At 43.2% G+C, this 18,650-nt stretch overlaps 1 protein-coding gene across 2 annotated transcripts in view; it reads left to right on the forward strand.

The window, feature by feature from the left end:
• LOC135539429 (serine/threonine-protein kinase MARK1-like) overlaps positions 1-17,782 on the forward strand; it is an 81,970-nt gene extending 64,188 nt beyond the window's left edge. The window contains exons 9-18 of one of the 2 annotated variants that reach the window (XM_064965311.1): positions 4,560-4,679; positions 5,067-5,166; positions 5,421-5,533; positions 5,995-6,148; positions 8,926-9,098; positions 9,475-9,566; positions 9,919-10,080; positions 11,948-12,205; positions 14,232-14,276; positions 14,955-17,782. In XM_064965311.1, coding sequence (XP_064821383.1) covers positions 4,560-4,679; positions 5,067-5,166; positions 5,421-5,533; positions 5,995-6,148; positions 8,926-9,098; positions 9,475-9,566; positions 9,919-10,080; positions 11,948-12,205; positions 14,232-14,276; positions 14,955-15,300 — 1,563 coding nt within the window. In that variant the 3' untranslated portion in view covers positions 15,301-17,782. The remainder of the gene's footprint in view (positions 1-4,559; positions 4,680-5,066; positions 5,167-5,420; positions 5,534-5,994; positions 6,149-8,925; positions 9,099-9,474; positions 9,567-9,918; positions 10,081-11,947; positions 12,206-14,231; positions 14,277-14,954) is intronic. The other variant, XM_064965312.1, reaches the window with a different exon arrangement.
• Positions 17,783-18,650: the final 868 nt, after the last annotated feature.

The raw sequence follows: 18,650 nt of genomic DNA on the forward strand, positions 1-18,650 counted from the left end.
GCTCTGGCTGTGTGTTTCGGGTCGTTGTCATGCTGGAAAACCCAGTCACTACCCATCTTCAATGCTCTTACTGAGGGAAGGAGGTTGTTAGCTAGGATCTTGCGATACATGGCCCCATCCATCCTCCCCTCAATACGGTGCAGCCGTCCTGTCCCCTTTGTAGAAAAGCATCCCCAAAGAATGATGTTTCCACCTCCATGCTTCACGGTTGAGATGATGTTCTTGTTCTTGTTTGGAGGAAGTGGAGTTTAGACCAAAAAGCTCTATTTTTGTCTCATCAGACCACATGACCTTCTCCCATTCCTCCTCTGGATCATCCAGATGGTCATTGGCAAACTTCAGACAGGCCTGGACATGTGCTGGCTTGAGCAGGGGTCCTGCCGTGTAGTTCTGGGCTGATCTCTCACCTTCCTTATGATCATTGATGCCCCACAAGGTGAGATCTTGCACGGAGCCCCAGACCGATGTTGATTGACCGTCATCTTGAACTTCTTCCATTTTCTAATAATTGCGCCAACAGCTGTTGCTTTCTCACCAAGCTGCTTGCCTATTGTCCTGTAGCCCATCCCAGCCTTGTGCAGGTCTACAATTTTATCCCTGATGTCCTTACACCCTCTCTGGTCTTGGCCATTGTGGAGGAGGTTGGAGTCTGTTTGATTGAGTGTGGACAGGTGTCTTTTATACAGGTAACGAGTTCAAACAGGTGCAGTTAATACAGGTAATGAGTGGAGAACAGGGGGGCTTCTTAAAGAAAAACTAACAGGTCTGTGAGAGTCGTAATTCTTACTGGTTGCTAGGTGATCGAATTCTTATGTCATGCAATAAATGCAAATGAATTACTTAAAAATCATACAACGTGATTTTCTGGATTTTTGTTTTAGATTCCGTCTCTCACAGTTGAAGTGTACCAATGATTTAAAAAAATTGAGACCTCTACATGCTTTGTAAGTAGGGAAACCTGCAAAATCGGCAGTGTATCAAATACTTGTTCTCCCCACTGTAGCTAGCTATACGGTGGTATTCAAGATTAAATTAATCAATAAATGCAACCAGCTATTTTCATTAGCTCGGTAGCTAACTCGCAAATGTTACCTAGCTAACGTTAGCTTGCTTGTACAAAGTCCAGCAGCTAGCCTCTGTAGCTAGCTAACACCAGTCAGCTGAAAGCTAGCTAGCCAATGAACAGGCAAATAAAGGTAGCTAGCCATTTAATGTTGTTTAGCTAGCTAGCGATCTAATGTAACATCATACCAGTTAGATAAAAGCTAACGCTGGCTAGGTAGCTAACCAACAAGCGATGAAAGCTAGGTATTTAGCCAAGGAACGTTTTTCACATAAGTCATCATGTGTTAACTGCTGATCTAGACCCTTGCTTGTAATCGGAGCACAAACAAATATGCACAAATAAAGAAGTGAACGTCATTGTCTGCTATACAAAAAAAGTGTTGGCCTAGAAGGCCAGCATCCCAGAGTTGCCTCTTCGTTGTTGACGTTAAGACTGGTGTTTTGCAGGTACTATTTAATGAAACTGCCAGTAGAGGACTTGTGAGGTGGCTGTTTCTCAAACTAGACAAAATCAAATCAAATTTATTTGTCACATACACATGGTTAGCAGATGTTAATGCGAGTGTAGCGAAATGCTTGTGCTTCTACTTCCGACACTGCAGTAATAACCAACGAGTAATCTAACCTAACAATTCCAAAACTACTACCTTATACACACAAGTGTGAAGGGATTAAGAATATGTACATAAAGATATATGAATGAGTGATGGTACAGAACGGCATAGACAAGATGCAGTAGATGGTATCGAGTACAGTATATACATATGAGATGAGTAATGTAGGGTATGTAAACATTATATTAAGTAGCATTGTTTAAAGTGGCTAGTGATATATTTTACATCAATTTCCATCAATTCCCATTAGTTGAGTCTGTGTGTTGGCAGCAGCCACTCAATGTTAGTGGTGGCTGTTTAAGAGTCTGATGGCCTTGAGATAGAAGCTGTTTTTCAGTCTCTCGGTCCCTGCTTTGATTCACCTGTACTGACCTCGCTTTCTGGATGATAGCGGGGTGAACAGGCAGTGGCTCGGATGGTTGTTGTCCTTTGATGATCTTTATGGCCTTTCTGTGACATCGGGTGGTTTAGGTGTCCTGGAGGGCAGGTAGTTTGCCCCCGGTGATGCGTTGTGCAGACCTCACTACCCTCTAGAGAGCCTTACGGTTGTGGGCGGAGCAGTTGCCGAACCAGGCGGTGATACAGCCCGACAGGATGCTCTCGATTGTGCATCTATAAAAGTTTGAGTGCTTTTGGTGACAAGACAAATTTCTTCAGCCTCCTGAGATTGAAGAGGCGCTGCTGTGCCTTCTTCACGATGCTGTCTGTGTGGGTGGACCAATTCAGTTTGTCTGTGATGTGTACGCCGAGGAACTTAAAACTTACTACCCTCTCCACTACTGTCCCATCGATGTGGATAGGGGGGGTAAGAAATAACAAGTAAAAAAACAAAAAAAGGCTTAGTTTCCTGGGAACGCGAAGCGAGGCGGCCGTCTCTGTCGGCGCCGGAAGTGGACACTCTAATGTACTTGTCCTCTTGCTCAGTTGTGCACCGGGGCCTCCCACTCTTTCTATTCTGGTTAGAGTCAGTTTGTGCTGTTCTGTGAAGGGAGTAGTTAACAGCGTTGTACAAGATCTTCAGTTTCTTGGCAATCTCTGGCATGGAATAGCCTTAATTTCTTAGAACAAGAATAGACAGAAGAAAGGTCTTTGTTTCTGGCCATTTTGAGCCTGTAATCGAACCCACAAATGCTTATGCTCCTGATACTCAACTCGTCTAAAGGCCAGTTTTATTGATTAAAGAATCATAACAATAGTTTTCAGCTGTGCTAACATAATTGCAAAAAGGTTTTCTAATGATCAATTAGTCTTTTAAAATGATATACCTGGATTAGCTAACACAACGTGCCATTGGAACATAGGAGTGATGGTTGCTGATAATGGGCCTCTGTACGTCTATGTAGATATTCCATAAAACATCTGCCGTTTCCAGCTACAATAGTCATTTACAACATTAACAATGTCTACACTGTATTTCTGATCAATTTGATGATTTTTTTAATGGACCATTTTCTTCTTTTCAACAATGACATTTCTAAGTGACTCAACTTTTGAACAGTAGTGTATATCTACCTCAGTTGGCATGGTATGTATTTTTTTAGATATATACCTATTGTAAAGGTGTATTTTTCTTGCGCGACCATCTTTATTGCAAAGAGAAATACAAGAACAAACAACTTTAAGCCACACATTATTTTGACAGAGGTAATGAACATAGCTACTGTAGTAGGTCATTGCTCAGCACAGGAATTTATAAAACACAGCCATGTTTGAAACACAAGTGGTTCTGAGCTTATGTCAATGTTACACAGGTAAGCTAACAGTAACAGAAATCAGGAATGCAGACGGACTATCTATCTAAGATACTGTGTCCAGCACACCACCACATGTTATGTTGGGCACCAACTGACCAAAAAAGGATGGTATTATGATAAATATATAAAAAATACCTGTTTTGCTGAAATATTTAAGGAACTACAGGCATGCACCACATTACTACAAGACAAAACAGCTCAAATAAGCCTGATGGTCTTGTAAGTATGAAAGAGAAGCTTGTTTGCATTATAATAATAAAAACATGAAAAGGTAGCGTAATAGGATGGGATGTCCTACTGTGGTGTGTGAAGAATCCAATACTTTACCTTGCATGCGTTACAAATCACATTATTGTGGAAGCACCTCTAAGAGTGTGAATTAGGCTGTTTGAATACTAAGCAACCTGTCTACACATAGTTTGAAGTACAATACCAACATAGCTACTGTAGTAGGTCAAAGCTGTGTGCTTGAAAACCTTGGTAGAGCATGGGTGGAATAGGCATTCTGGTGCTCATGTGTATTTCCTTGTTCGGCTTCAGACCAATGCTTATTCTCACTGATAGGCCTACATGCTTGAAGAACGTGTGTGTGTGGTGGGGCATGGGATGGATGTATGGAACAGATGTAAAGAGAAAAGCGAGAGGGATGGTAGCCTGGAGGTCGTGCTTTATGCTGATCAGCAGATCCCTGCCCTTTGATTCTCCCAAGGGGAGGCGTGTGCACGTGTGTGGAGCCACTTATTTCCAATGTGGGACACATCAGTCTCCTTCAGTTGCTTCCATTGTTGAATTCTGCGGTGTCAGTTGTTCCACAGTTCTCAATGCTAAATAGGTTTTGGTTACACTTGAAGTTACATCGGCCTTGTACAGTACTGCAAAACAAAACACTGTTTTTGGTAACACCTATTTGACATGCTCCAATTACATATTTGACATTTTCCTGACAAATAGTGTTGAGGGGTAAAGTCTCTTCCTTTGGCCAAAAAGTCTCATCCCCTGTTATTGTTGTTAATTGTTCTGTGTAGGAGCTGAGAGAGAATGCTAAGAGGGAGGTATCGTACTCCTTCGTACATGTCTAGAGATTGACCCCTAACCCCAAACCTCTACTCTCTATCTCCCTCCATAGGAGCTGAGAGAACGCGTGCTGAGAGGGAAGTATCGTATTCCTTTCTACATGTCTACAGACTGTGAAAACCTGCTGAAGAAACTGTTGGTGCTCAACCCTGGCAAACGGAGCAGTCTGGAGGTAAGCGAGAAAGCGAGGGACTCTCACACACACACTGACACATGCATAAATGTACGGTCACACACACATGGAAAAACACTTATAGACTCAAACACATACCACATGTGCGTGCTCATACAGACATGTAGAGAAAGAAATCTCTTGTTCGCGTCTACAGCTTGCCTTGATGAAACTAAAGAAGACACGTTAAACCAATGGCTTCTAGTGGCTGAAACACTGTGTTTTTCAGAGATTTTTTTTCTTTTTCTTCATCTTACTAAATTCAACTTCAGCGTATAGATGTACGAAGTCTCATGATTTTCACTGCTGAATCTGTTTTGTCCTCTCTGTCTATCTTTCTGTCTCTGTTTGTCCATTGGGCCATCTAACCGTCTGTCTCCCCCTCAGCAAATCATGAGAGACCGCTGGATGAACGTGGGCCATGAGGAGGAGGAGCTGAAGCCCCATCAGGAACCGGAACCCGACTGGAACGACACCAAACGGATAGGTCAGTCACATACGCCCAATGTTGTAATTGTCTGATTGGACACTCTCCCTTCCTCACTTATGGGCTGTTTTGTAACAAGCTGTATTTTGTTAAAAAGATCACTTCCATGCCACAAAATGTACAAAATATAATAACTTTATTATTCTAAAGGGAACTTCAGGTGTGACATTCGAATTAGACGACAAATTATGTTAGTACCCTTTTCATGTCATTAAGTCATTCATAGTGTGTTATGTTCCCTCCTCTCCCTACAGAACTGATGATAACCATGGGCTTCCCCAAAGAGGACATCACAGATGCGTTAACGGGACAGAAGTACGACGAGACCATGGCCACTTACCTCCTTTTGGGCAGGAAACCAGCCGAGGTGAGACATGCGCTATAGCCATACTAATGACAGACTTCACAAACAATATGTATCCTATAGATACACACATTAAAGACTTATTCCTTTATTCGAAAACCACAAAACGGCAGCCCCAACTTGGTTTGCTATGAAGATGAGATAAGGGGTATCCACTTTAAAATTCTTATTGGGATTTCTGGATTAAGGACTGACAGTCTGAGGTCAAAATGACTATACTTTAGAAACTTCCTGCTTACAGACATCAACAAAATTCTGATCTGCCAAGACTGCCATCATTTCCTCTTCCCAATTTACACCCTCCCTTGAAGCATGGGAAGAGCCAATTGTGGCGATCTTGGTAGGTTTGAATTTTCTTGTTGATTTCTATAAGCAGGAATTCGCCACACGGCTGTCATATTGCAGTCTACCTTCAAGTCTACATGACCACCACGTTATAATGTGTGCAATGACTCTCTTCCCAGTTTGAGGGGAGCGAGTCGCTGTCCAATAGCAACCTGTGTCAAAGGTCACGGCCCAGCAGCGAGGCCAACAACAGTTCCAGCCAATCGCCAGCCCACTCCAAGGTCACACGCAGCATATCGGCCAACCAGAAGCAGCGGCGCTTCAGTGACCATGGTAAGGACAACATTGTTGACCATCTTGAATCTCAAACAAGATTTTAGTTTTATCACCATTATTACAGAAAATATTATTATTATATATTGGAAAATCATAGCTTAAAGAGTTCTGGATTTTGGCATTTTTATGTCTCTGTGTCCAGTATAAAGGAAGTTGGAGGTAGTTTTGCGAGCCAATGCTAACTAGCATAAGCGCAATGAATGGAAGTCTACAGCAGGGCTCTGTCCAACCATGTTCCTGGAGCACTACCGTACTGTAGGTTTTCACTCCAACTCTAATGTAGCGCACCTTACAGTGCCTTCAGAAAGTATTCACACCCCTGGACTTTTTACATATTTTGTTGTTACAGCCTGAATTTAAAATGTGTTAAGTTGAAATTGTGTGTCACTAGCATTGAAGTTATTAATTACACTTTGGATGGCGTATCAATACACCCAGTCACTACAAACATACAGGCGTCCTTCCTAACTCTGTTGCCGGGGAGGAAGGAAGCCGCTCAGGGATTTCACCATGAGGCCAATGGTAACTTTTTTAAACGGTTACAAAGCTTAATGGTTATGATTGGTGAAAACTGAGGATGGATCAACAACATTGTAGTTACTCCACAATACTAGCCTAAATTAGAGTGAAAAGAAGGAAGCCTCAACAGAATAAAAATATTACAAATCATGCATCCTGTTTTCAGTAAGGCACTAAAATAAAACTGCAAGAAATGTGGCAAAGAAATGAACTTTATGTCCTGAATGCAAAGTGTTATGTTTGGGGCAAACGCATCAATGGGTACCCTTCTTCATATTTTCAAGCATGGTGGTGGCTGCATCATGTTATGGGTATGCTTGTCATCTGCAAGAACTAGGGAGTTTTTTAGGATAAAAAGAAGCAGAATAGAAATGGAATGGAGCTAAGCACCGGCAAAGTCCAAGAGGAAAACCTTCTTGTCTGCTTTCCAACAGATACTGGGAGACAAATTCACCTTTCAGCAGGACAATAACCTTAAACACAAGGATAGATATACACAGGAGTTGCTCAAGACTGACATTGAACGTTCCTGAGTGGCCAAGTTACAGTTTTGACTTAAATCCGCTTGAAGATCTATGGCAAGACTTGAAAATGGCTGTCTAGCAATGATCAACAACCAACTTGACAGAGCTAGAAGGATGTTAAAAGAATAATGGGCAAATATTGTACAATCCAGGTGTTCAAAGCTATTAGAAACTTACCCAGAAAGACTCACAGCTGTAATCACTGCTAAAGGTTATTCTAAGATGTATTGACTAAGATGTGTGAATACTTATGTAAATCAGATATTACTGTATTTCATTTTTAATATATTTGCAAACATTTCTAAAAACATGTGTTCACTTTGTCATTATGGGGTATTGCGTATAGATGGGCGAGGGGGGAATCAATTTAATCCATTAAAAATGTTGGCTGTAACACAAGATGTGGAATAGGTCAAGGGTACGAAAACTTTCTGAAGGCACTGTAATTGGCTGGTTGATAAGCTGAAATCAGGTTAGTTACAACTGGGATTGGATTAAAAACCTACAGGAGGGTAGCTCTCCAGGAACAGGGTTGCAAAGCCCTTGTCTATAGTATAAGTACCACAGTATAAGTCATAATAACCATAAAACCTAGAGGTCAAACAAGGAAATGGTTCCATTCTCTTTTTCCCATGGAGTATTTTAGGAACACTTAAAATGAGGGCTGTGTTTTCGTGTTGGCGTAATGTTTTGATAACAGTGTAACTCTCTCTAGGACAAGGTGGCATTTATCAATATATACCCCCCCCCCCCAAAAAAAAAAAAAAAAAAACATATAATTCTAATTAGCTGCTAATGTGGTTATCATAAAGAACTACAAATGCCATGACGATCTGAACGAGACTACCAAATCGAGGCAAAGGTAAGATTCTATGGATTTAACTAACTGTTAGCTCAATTTTGTGATGAATACATTTGCCATGTTTCTTTAAATGTGCAATTCTGTGAAATGTCTTGTGCAAGTTGAAATTGTCATGACCTGTTAGCAAAGGTGTCAGCTAGAGATGACATGCAGGAATTTGTAGTATTTTTGAATCTGAGAGTAAATAGAATATATTGACAAGTCACCTTGTACGAGAGTGATTTACATAGTTATCAAAACGTCACGCCAGGGTAAGCCTACACGAAACAGCCCTTATTGTATGTGTTTCTAAAATTCCCTATGGTAAAAAATGAATGGTGGAAAAACGATTGGAACCCTTTCCCAGTTTGACCGCTAGGTTTTATGGGTATTATAACACCTCCACAGTGGGGCTCTGAAGACTTCCAGTCATTTTGCTAACGCTAGTTAACAATTGCGCTGATGGTAGTTGGCAACTTCCTTCAAACTGAACGAGTTCAACGGACTCTGGGGAAGTAGAGAGTACTTCATTACCAAAATTCTGAAATATCCCTTTAAGTTGAACTGATTAGCCTAAGGAAGTTCCCTTTACATTTGAACTGTGTGCAAGCAGAGCTTTCTTTGCATGTTGCCTACTCTAGTACATCCAATGGAAATGTTTAATTAATGAAGTCCAGTAGAAATTTTAGGTGAATACCATTCAAGCCAGTCAATAAAAAATACAAAATGTAGTTTCAACTGTTCAACTATCATTATTATATAAATGTTCTTTATTGACTGAAGTTAAATGGTATTTGTCCTAACTCTGCGGAATCCACAATGGGACTCCCATGTTAAATAAAGAATAATAAAGTCCGTACTAATCATGTCATTGCTCTGTGGCTTCTCAGTGGCGCCCTCTATCCCCCCGTCTATGTCCTACACCAAGCGGGCGCAGGCCAACAGCGTGGAGAGCGACAAGGGCGATGCCGCCCACAAGCTTGGCACGGCCGGTTCCAAGGCCGACGTACCCACCTCGCCGCTGGTGGCACAGGAGAGGAAGAAGTCATCCACCGCCTCAGGGGTGAGGGGTCAAAGTGTTATACAGGATAAGTTTTATAATATTCAGGGGGCTAAAGTTTCAGCAGTTTCTTCCTCCAAGTAAGCAGGGGATGATGGGCACAGAAAGTGGTTTTCTATCCCAAAATGTACTGCAAAGTTGGTCATTCCCCAATAGACCACCCCTTAGAACCCATCAGACTAAACTGTCGTAACCAGTCACAAGACGCTTCGCTTCTATTATGGTTTTTATTTTGTGGGACTGTCAGAACAGAAATAGTTTGTATTGTGAAATAAGTTATTGAAGGGTGTGTGTGTGTGTGTGTGTGTGTGTGTGTGTGTGTGTGTGTGTGTGTGTGTGTGTGTGTGTGTGTGTGTGTGTGTGTGTGTGTGAACCACAGAACAGTAACGCTATGACCAGGAGGAACACGTATGTGTGTGAGCGGTCGAGCACAGATCACTACACGGCGATTCCCAATGGCAAGGACAGCAGGTGAGGAGGGCGATGGGTATCCATTGCTGCTGCCACGGCAACTTTGTTTGCTGTTGATCATTTAATTGCTTCTGATAATGTTTACCTGCCTATTGAATTACAAAGTAAATACATAGGCCTTGGAGTGTGACTAGAACTGACTCTCTCCCTGATCTTTTCCCCTCTCTACCCCTCTATCCCGCTTTCATTTCCTTGTATTCTTCCTCCTGTGACCCTTCTCTTGTCCTCTCTCTACCCCTTTATCTTTCACCTTATTTCTCTTCCCCCACCCTCCCTGTTCACTCGATCTTCCCTTCTCGATCTCTCACCATCCTTTTCACACTCTCGCTTTCTGTCTCTCTCTGTCTCTCAGTCTGACTGAGATGTCAGGCTCGGCCAGTGGCTCCTCACCATCGCCAGGGGCAACCTCAGCTGTCCCTTCCACTCGTCCGCGTCACGTCAAGTCCATGTCGGCATCGGGCCACCCTATCAAATCCCCACTGCCTCCCATAGACGACAACGCGGAGTACAAGGGGTGAGCTAGGAGGCTAGAGAGAGCAAGAGCGGGCTGAAGTCCCAAGTAGGAAGGGCCCCAAGTTATATAAATTGCTAAACACTAGCATATACCCCCCCCCCCCTCCCCCCGATCTAAATGAAGTACCTACGGGTAGGAGTTGAGCGAGGGTATCCGACAATGGAGGGTTGAGGATCTGGGAGAAATGACTTGTTAAAATTGCCCTATGATACTATACTGCTCAAAAAAATAAAGGGAACACTTAAACAACACAATGTAACTCCAAGTCAATCACACTTCTGTGAAATCAAACTGTCCACTTAGGAAGCAACACTGATTGACAATACATTTCACATGCAGTTGTGCAAATGGAATAGACAACAGGTGGAAATTATAGGCAATTAGCAAGACACCCCCAATAAAGGAGTGGTTCTGCAGGTGGGGACCACAGACCACTTCTCAGTTCCTATGCTTCCTGGCTGATGTTTTGGTCACTTTTGAATGCTGGCGGTGCTTTCACTCTAGTGGTAGCATGAGACGGAGTCTACAACCCACACAAGTGGCTCAGGTAGTGCAGCTCATCCAGGATGGGACATCAATGCAAGCTGTGGCAAGAAGGTTTGCTGTGTCTGTCAGTGTAGTGTCCAGAGCATGGAGGCGCTACCAGGAGACAGGCCAGTACATCAGGAGACGTGGAGGAGGCCGTAGGAGGGCAACAACCCAGCAGCAGGACCGCTACCTCCGCCTTTGTGCAAGGAGGAGCAGCACTGCCAGAGCCCTGCAAAATGACCTCCAGCAGGCCACAAATGTGCATGTGTCTGCTCAAACGGTCAGAAACAGACTCCATGAGGGTGGTATGAGGGCCCGACGTCCACAGGTGGGGGTTGTGCTTACAGCCCAACACCGTGCAGGACGTTTTTCATTTGCCAGAGAACCAAGATTGGCAAATTCGCCACTGGCACCCTGTGCTCTTCACAGATGAAAGCAGGTTCACACTGAGCACATGTGACAGACGTGACAGTCTGGAGACGCCGTGGAGAACGTTCTGCTGCCTGCAACATCCTCCAGCATGACCGGTTTGGCGGTGGGTCAGTCACGCCAGAGGTAGCCTGACTGCCATTTGGTACCGAGATGAGATCCTCAGACCCCTTGTGAGACCATATGCTGGTGTGGTTGGCCCTGGGTTCCTCCCAATGCAAGACAATGCTAGACCTCATGTGGCTGGAGTGTGTCAGCAGTTCCTGCAAGAGGAAGGCATTGATGCTATGGACTGGCCCACCTGTTCCCCAGACCTGAATCCAATTGAGCACATCTGAGACATGTCTCACTCCATCCACCAACGCCACGTTGCACCACAGACTGTCCAGGAGTTGGCGGATGCTTTAGTCCAGGTCTGGGAGGAGATCCCTCAGGAGACCATCTGCCACCTCATCAGGAGCATGCCCAGGCGTTGTAGGGAAGTCATACAGGCACGTAGAGGCCACACCTACTGAGCCTCATTTTGACTTGTTTTAAGGACATTACATCAAAGTTGGATCAGCCTGTAGTGTGGTTTTCCACTTTAATTTTGAGTGTGACTCCAAATCCAGATGTCCATGGGTTGATAAATTTGATTTCCATTGATCATTTTTGTGTGATTTTGTTGTCAGCACATTCAACTATGTAAAGACAAAAGTATTTAATAAGAATATTTCATTCATTCAGATCTAGGATGTGTTATTTTAGTGTTCCCTTTATTTTTTTGAGCAGTGTATTTCCTAAAAGTGAGAGATGTGAACTTTATTTGTATACTGTTCTATTACTACCAATGTATTTATGTTAGGTTATATTTCTTATCGGTATTTCTTGCCTCTCACTAATCTTCTTTCTACTTCCTCTACCTTCGTAGCCCCCCCACGGCCTCGCCGTCGGCGCACAGCATCAGCAGCAGCACGGCCGCCACGCCGCCCGACCGCACGCGCTTCCCCCGCGGCTCCTCCAGCCGCTCCACCTTCCACGGTGCCCAACTTCGTGACCGCCGCTCGGCCACCTACAACGGTCCACCCGCCTCTCCCACGCTCTCCCATGACACGGGGGCTCTGTCCCAGGCGCGCAGGGGCACCTCCACGGGCATCATCAGCAAGATCACCTCCAAGTTTGTCCGCAGGTCAGTGGAAATGGACGGAAATGCACCAAACCGATGTGTTTTTACCAGACCTGGGATAAATAGACAGCCTACCTTCAAGTATTTTAGGTGCGCTTGATTTATCCTTTATTCTATAGGTTCTATTGTACCGGGCGGATCTCCATTATTTAAAAGTATCTGACAATGTATTTGAACCAGGTCTGATATTTACAATATTACACTGCAGGGACTAGTGTCAATTCCATTTCAATTCAGCAAGTAAACGGCAATTACAATTTAGTTCCTGAATTGACATTATTGAAATGGAATTGACCCCAACCTTGCTACACATCATGTATCATGTTTCCCTTCCTTAGGGCCATATTTACCCAGCCTTTGCATCTGATATTGAAAGTAACAGCTGCACATTTTGTACTAGCCAGTATATCTAGTTATTTAGTAGGGTACCGTGTAAGGTACAAGGCTGCTTTGAGTGAGTGTGGAGAGAGATAATAGAGAAAGTGTGATTGGGTTCCTCTTTCTCTCTCAATCCTGCATTAGCAGGGGACACCACTGCGAAGGGTGTAGTTGACCTTAGACACTGATCTTGGGTCAGTTTAGCATTTTCCCCACTAATGGTTAAGGTAAGGATTGAGGAAGAGAAAGCTGATCATAGATCTGTACCTAGGGTAAACTTCACCCCGGAGCGCCAGTCCCTATTCCCCTAGGTGAGCCTGCGGTGACCAGGATCTGCTCTGAGAGAGACGTGGGCTGCCTACAGATACACTTGCAGGACCACACGCAAAGGCATAGACACGCATATAGAAATGCATGCAGTCTCTCTTTCTTATGCACACACACACACACACACACACACACAGAGTGCGGCGTCTGCAGTATCTGTGACCGTGCTGCAGTCAGTCAAGGGCACTGGGTAAAACGAGCCTGTTTTTATCACCAGCTAGGGGCTCCACCCTTAGGGCATGACAAACTAACCTGTCACTGAATGGTTCTATACACTCATCATATGTTGCTGTAGCAATCAATGCATGTGTATTTTTTTTATGAAGACATTTTTTTAGATTAAATGTTTTGTTTTTGTTCTTATAGTTTATTGTCAATCAGACTTTCCATGTGTAGTAGGTATGAACCAACCAGTATGAACTGGTTGGTTATTAGTGCCTTCAATCAGCCCATAGTGAATTTAGGGGTCTTGCTGTAAGCATATGTAGCACTATGTGTATTTAAGCGCATCATTTCTTAATGCAAAATTGGGATCGACTTTGCTGACATAGTGGATCCATCACCATTAGATTTGTACATTTCTGCCACATTACGAGAAAGTCATTGAACAACATTTCCCACAACGTCCTTTTATGTCTCCCTATTTCCATCCATAGCTACACTCAAAGAAAATAACCAATTTCTTTTTAAATTGCTTCTTTCATTGTTTTTGTTTTTTAGAACTATGTCTTTCAGGGCTGGCCGGAGGTAGGAGCGCACAGAATGGTTACCATGTCTACACCCGCCACACCCTCTCTTCCTCGCAATCCAAGCCCTCTTCAATGACATGCAACCATTCACGCCCTGGTGCCAGCCCCCCCTTCCTTAACTCCTCCCCCTAAAACCCCCCCCCGCATTATCCACCCCGCTATCTGACCCTGCACCACTAACAGACTGAGATTGAGACCCCCGAGAGGCCTTGCCTGTCATGCCTTGGAGTTTGCAGACACCTGCACTCACTTTCCGACTTCTTGTTTCGTTCTTTGGTTTTGAGTGTGTTGAGTGTTCTGTAGATGTCTTCTGTCATCCATCTCGCTCTCCATTCACATGATTTCCACGTTGTATCATCCTCCGTTTTAGCTAGCTTGCCGATATACGTCATGTTGGCCTTTTTGGCAGTGTCACCAGGTGCCTCCCCAGAACGAGTTGAGCCGCGCAACCGTGTATGTTTGTAGGTTTGACCCCATCCCGCCCTCTTCCTTTTCACCTGCCCATCGTCTGTGTGTACACTGACAACCCCCTTCTACTGCTCTGTTGAACTCTGAATTCTGATTGCTTCCCAAAGGGCCACGGTTGAAGGAGAGGCCAGTGGCAGTACAGACCCCCCAAGGTGAGGCATCGGCACGGCCGCCCGCAGAAAAAGTAACAACAACCTCGAAATAAAAGCATGGCATGTCAATGAGGGTCACTACTAGTCCCAGGATCGAAAGCCAATGTCACCGGTTCATTCTTGTTCCATGTTGTGGAGTATAGTTAGCACTGTGATGGCGGAAGGTGGACTAATTCTAGGTGTGGCTATACGTCTCCCGTCTTAAATTACTAGTTCATTGTTGTTATCGTGCCGGTACTTGTTGTGCTGTTCTTTGTTGTTGTGTTATGTGTGTACTTTGTCCCCATGCCCTCAGTCACACAGTGGTGGTGTTTGTGCCTAAGTGGCGTGACCCTGAATACCATGCTCTTGCTAGACCTTGGTGGGCCATTTTGTGTGTTGAAGCTGTCTAGAAGTGTCTGTTCTGAGTGTGTGTTACACGGCGCGCAATCTTTTGAATAATATATATTTGACTGTCATTCAGTTGTCCGTTTTACAATGGGGTCTCGAACACGAGTTGTACAAGTTCTGTGTTGCCCTTTGACGCACACTCTATATACTCCGAGTCACATGACTCTTTAAAATCGAAATGTCAAAAAAATAATAATAATTGGGTCAGCACCTCACCAACATTTTTGCTTTTGCGTCTACCTACTTATCTTCAATTAACACTATTGTCCGTGTTCTGTTCCTCTCCAGGAGCGCATCAGGGGAACCCAAGGAGGACGGTTCCCGGGACTCCAAACCCCGTTCACTGCGCTTCACCTGGAGCATGAAGACCACCTCGTCCATGGAGCCCGGCGACATGATGCGCGAGATCCGGAAGGTCCTGGACGCAAACAACTGCGACTACGAGCAGCGCGAGCGCTTCATGCTCTTCTGCGTGCACGGCGACGCCCGCCAGGACAGCCTGGTCCAATGGGAGATGGAGGTGTGCAAGCTGCCACGCCTCTCACTCAACGGTGTGCGCTTCAAGCGGATCTCAGGCACGTCCATCGCCTTCAAGAATATCGCGTCCAAAGTGGCTAACGAGCTCAAGCTGTGAAAAGTGACTTTTGGGAAGACTAAACAAACTAAAGAGAATTAACATATGACATTGTAAATGGAGGGGGTAGAGGACATAATCCTGGTGTTCCTTGAGTTTGCGGGCGCCCCAAGTGTCGGCCCAAGAGAGTTTACTGCTATTCGAGGCTACTGCCGTATTGCTTGGTTGAAACGACACATAGAGAGAATATACTTCCATTTTCCCTCCCCAAGGCAAACTCCTGTATTCCAAAATTGTTGTTAATAACGAGAGGTGAGAACTGACCATTGCAATAATATGACAACATTTGTATCAATGGGCTGCAAAATTTCAATTCCATTGCTAAACTACCATTAAAGGGGGTTGGAAGAACAGACTGCAAAGCTACTTTTTCCACATGTACAGTATAAAATAAAATAGAGAATGTTTTGAGTTGTATTGTTCATAGAGTTGTATAAAACAGGACTCTTCAGCATAATGTCTGCAGGTATTGTATAGTCTTGAGTTTCTGTACAGAAAGTGTGTTTAAATGTGTCATACTGTGTTGTTTTTTTGTTTTTTTTCATTTGGAGTTCTCTTTCCTTCTATTGTTGACATTTGTAGATTGTTTGCCTCCACTGAAGTTTAATGTTTAGGGGAAAAAAAAAAAAAACATTTTTTATTCTCACAAGGAAAAGAAAAAACAAGCTTATTTTTTACTTTTCACAGACAATAGGTTCCTTTCCCAATACAGGAGAGATCAAATGACGTGATCTGTGTTGAAAAGCAAAACTCTACACATCCCAAAGCCCTAATCAAATCATTCCTCCTATAATGCACTATTTTGGCCATTCTCACAATCCTCCTTCAAGTAGCGTAGCTGAATGATGACGTTAGCACTGCAGTTTAAAATGTTCTGTTTATTGCATAGAATTTACATAAGGGATCTTATGTTGTGTCCTTTTATTACCTTTGAGAACCCAAATATACAGCGTAGACTGACAGGACCACACATTTTTCAGTTGCACTAAATTTAAGCCCGCTCTCATAAAGTCCGCTTTATGCCGTCTTGAACACGGTATCGCAAATGTCGCTGGCATTGCACTCGATTAATAATCAAATGCTCTTCTAACAAATATTGGGACAAAGCTACTCATTCAAAACACTATTCATGGACTTTTAGTAGCATAAATGCACCGGCACCATTCTAGGTCAGGTAGTGACATGTTCCGCTTGAAACTGCCCAAAGGTTGAAAGGTTCACCAAAAGTGATGCCCAAGCAGTTTGACCTCACTAGTGACTATATCTCTCTTACTCCCTTCTAAACTGCAGTTAATTGATAGTTACTGTGCGACACCTGTCTGACTTGTTTTGTGCTCAATTTTATTTTCTTGCAAAATATATTGTATTTATTCCACCACATTATGCCTTTTTAATGTGCTGCTTGGTATTTCTGAGGCATTCACCTGTACGAGAAGAAAAATAGTATATGTTTTTATTTTAGGTTTTTCCCCTTTGTAATTAGTGATTGCGATGAGTATGTACAATAACCACTAGTGCTGGTACGTTTCTACTCGTTATTTTGTATGAAAAGTAATGAGGGTCAACTGTGCAATGGTATTCCATGTTGTATTACTGTAAAGATGAGAGATGAGCCTAGACCGCACCCTTTAACACAACAAAGAGAGTGGAAACAGAATCCGGACATTTTATTTCCTCATTTCAAAAGGCACAATAGAAGGAAAAAAGCGAAGGCGAGTGTTCAACAAAAAGAAATCAATGAAAATAAGGTTAAGCTGTGAGCCCTTCTGGAAGCTGAGCGAGACATCTCCACCGCTGACTTTCTGTGGCATTATGGGAGCAGAGAGGGTTGGAGGGGGCTACCGCACGTTGACTTATAGTGCACATGGAAGAAAAATGCATATTCCTAATTGTTAACGGTACAACTTCCAGAGAGGATGTCTGTGTTGCCTTAGCAGATCAAGTGTAGAGGAGACGCAGCAAGTGTTAAAGAAATATAAACGATTATGCCTCGCCCCTTTCATCTCCATTAACCCCTCCCCCCACATAAACCCCTCCTACCACAACATACATGCGAGGAAAGCTTGAGTCATCCAGATTCAGTCTCGTGCACAATATTAAAGCTTACTTGAAAGGAGTCTCAAGCAAATGTTTGGTGTCATTTGTTCTTTTTTTTTTACCAGTATGTACTATTTAATTTTGTCTGAGAAACCATGGCTTCACAGCCAATCAGTTTAGCATAAACTTTGAGTAACATGGAGGAATGATACATCATGGAAAGAGCTTTGTAATTTGTATAGAAACATGTATTGCTCTGTAGATGGTGGGTTATCCTAATGTGTATGGCCGTGCCAAACTTCATACTGAAAGCAAACACAGTTGAAATTATGCAAAAATATTTTCTTAAGTAAAATAGTTTTTATATACAGCACATAAGCATGAACTTTTGAAAAGTATTTAACTTTTGTATGCAATATTTATGCTATAAATCTTTGTACCTACAGTTGAAGTCTGAAGTTTACATACACCTTAGCCAAATACATTTAAACTCAGTTTTTCACAATTCCTGACATTTCATCTTAGTATAAATGCTCTGTCTTAGGTCAGTTAGTATCACCACTTTATTTTAAGAATGTGAAATGTCAGAATAATAGTAGAGAATTATTTATTTAAGCTTTTATTTATTTCATCACATTCCCAGTGTGTCAGAAGTTTACATACACTCAATTAGTATTTGGCAGCATTGCCTTTAAATTGTTTAACTTGGGTCAAATGTTTCAGGTAGCCTTCCACAAGCTTCCCACAATACGTTCGGTGTATTTTGGCACATTCTGCCTGACAGAGCTGGTGTAACTGAGTCAGGTTTGTAGGCCTGCTTGCTCGCACACACTTTTTCAGTTCTGCCCACAAGTTATCTATGGGATTGAGGTCAGGGCTTTGTGATGGCCACTCCAATACCTTGACGTTCTTGTCCGTAAGCCATTTTGCCACAACTTTGGAAGTATGCTTGGGGTCATTGTCCATTTGGAAGACTCATTTGCAACCAAGCTTTAACTTCCTGACTGATGTCTTGAGATGTTGCTTCAATATATCAACATCATTTTCTTTCCTCGTGATGCCATCTATTTTGTGAAGTGCACCAGTCCCTCCTGCAGCAAAGCACCCCACATAACAATGGTCATTATGGCCAAACAGTTCTATTTTTGTTTCATCAGACCAGAGGACATTTCTCCAAAAAGTACGATCTTTGTCCCCATGTGCAGTCGCAAACCATAGTCTGGCTTTTTTATGGCGGTTTTGGAGCAGTGGCTTCTTCCTTGCTGAGCGGCCTTTCAGGTTCTGTCGATATAGGACTTGTTTTACAATGGATG

Source organism: Oncorhynchus masou, chromosome 5 (assembly GCF_036934945.1).
Source record: "Oncorhynchus masou masou isolate Uvic2021 chromosome 5, UVic_Omas_1.1, whole genome shotgun sequence".
In the NCBI taxonomy this organism is placed as follows: domain Eukaryota; kingdom Metazoa; phylum Chordata; class Actinopteri; order Salmoniformes; family Salmonidae; genus Oncorhynchus; species Oncorhynchus masou.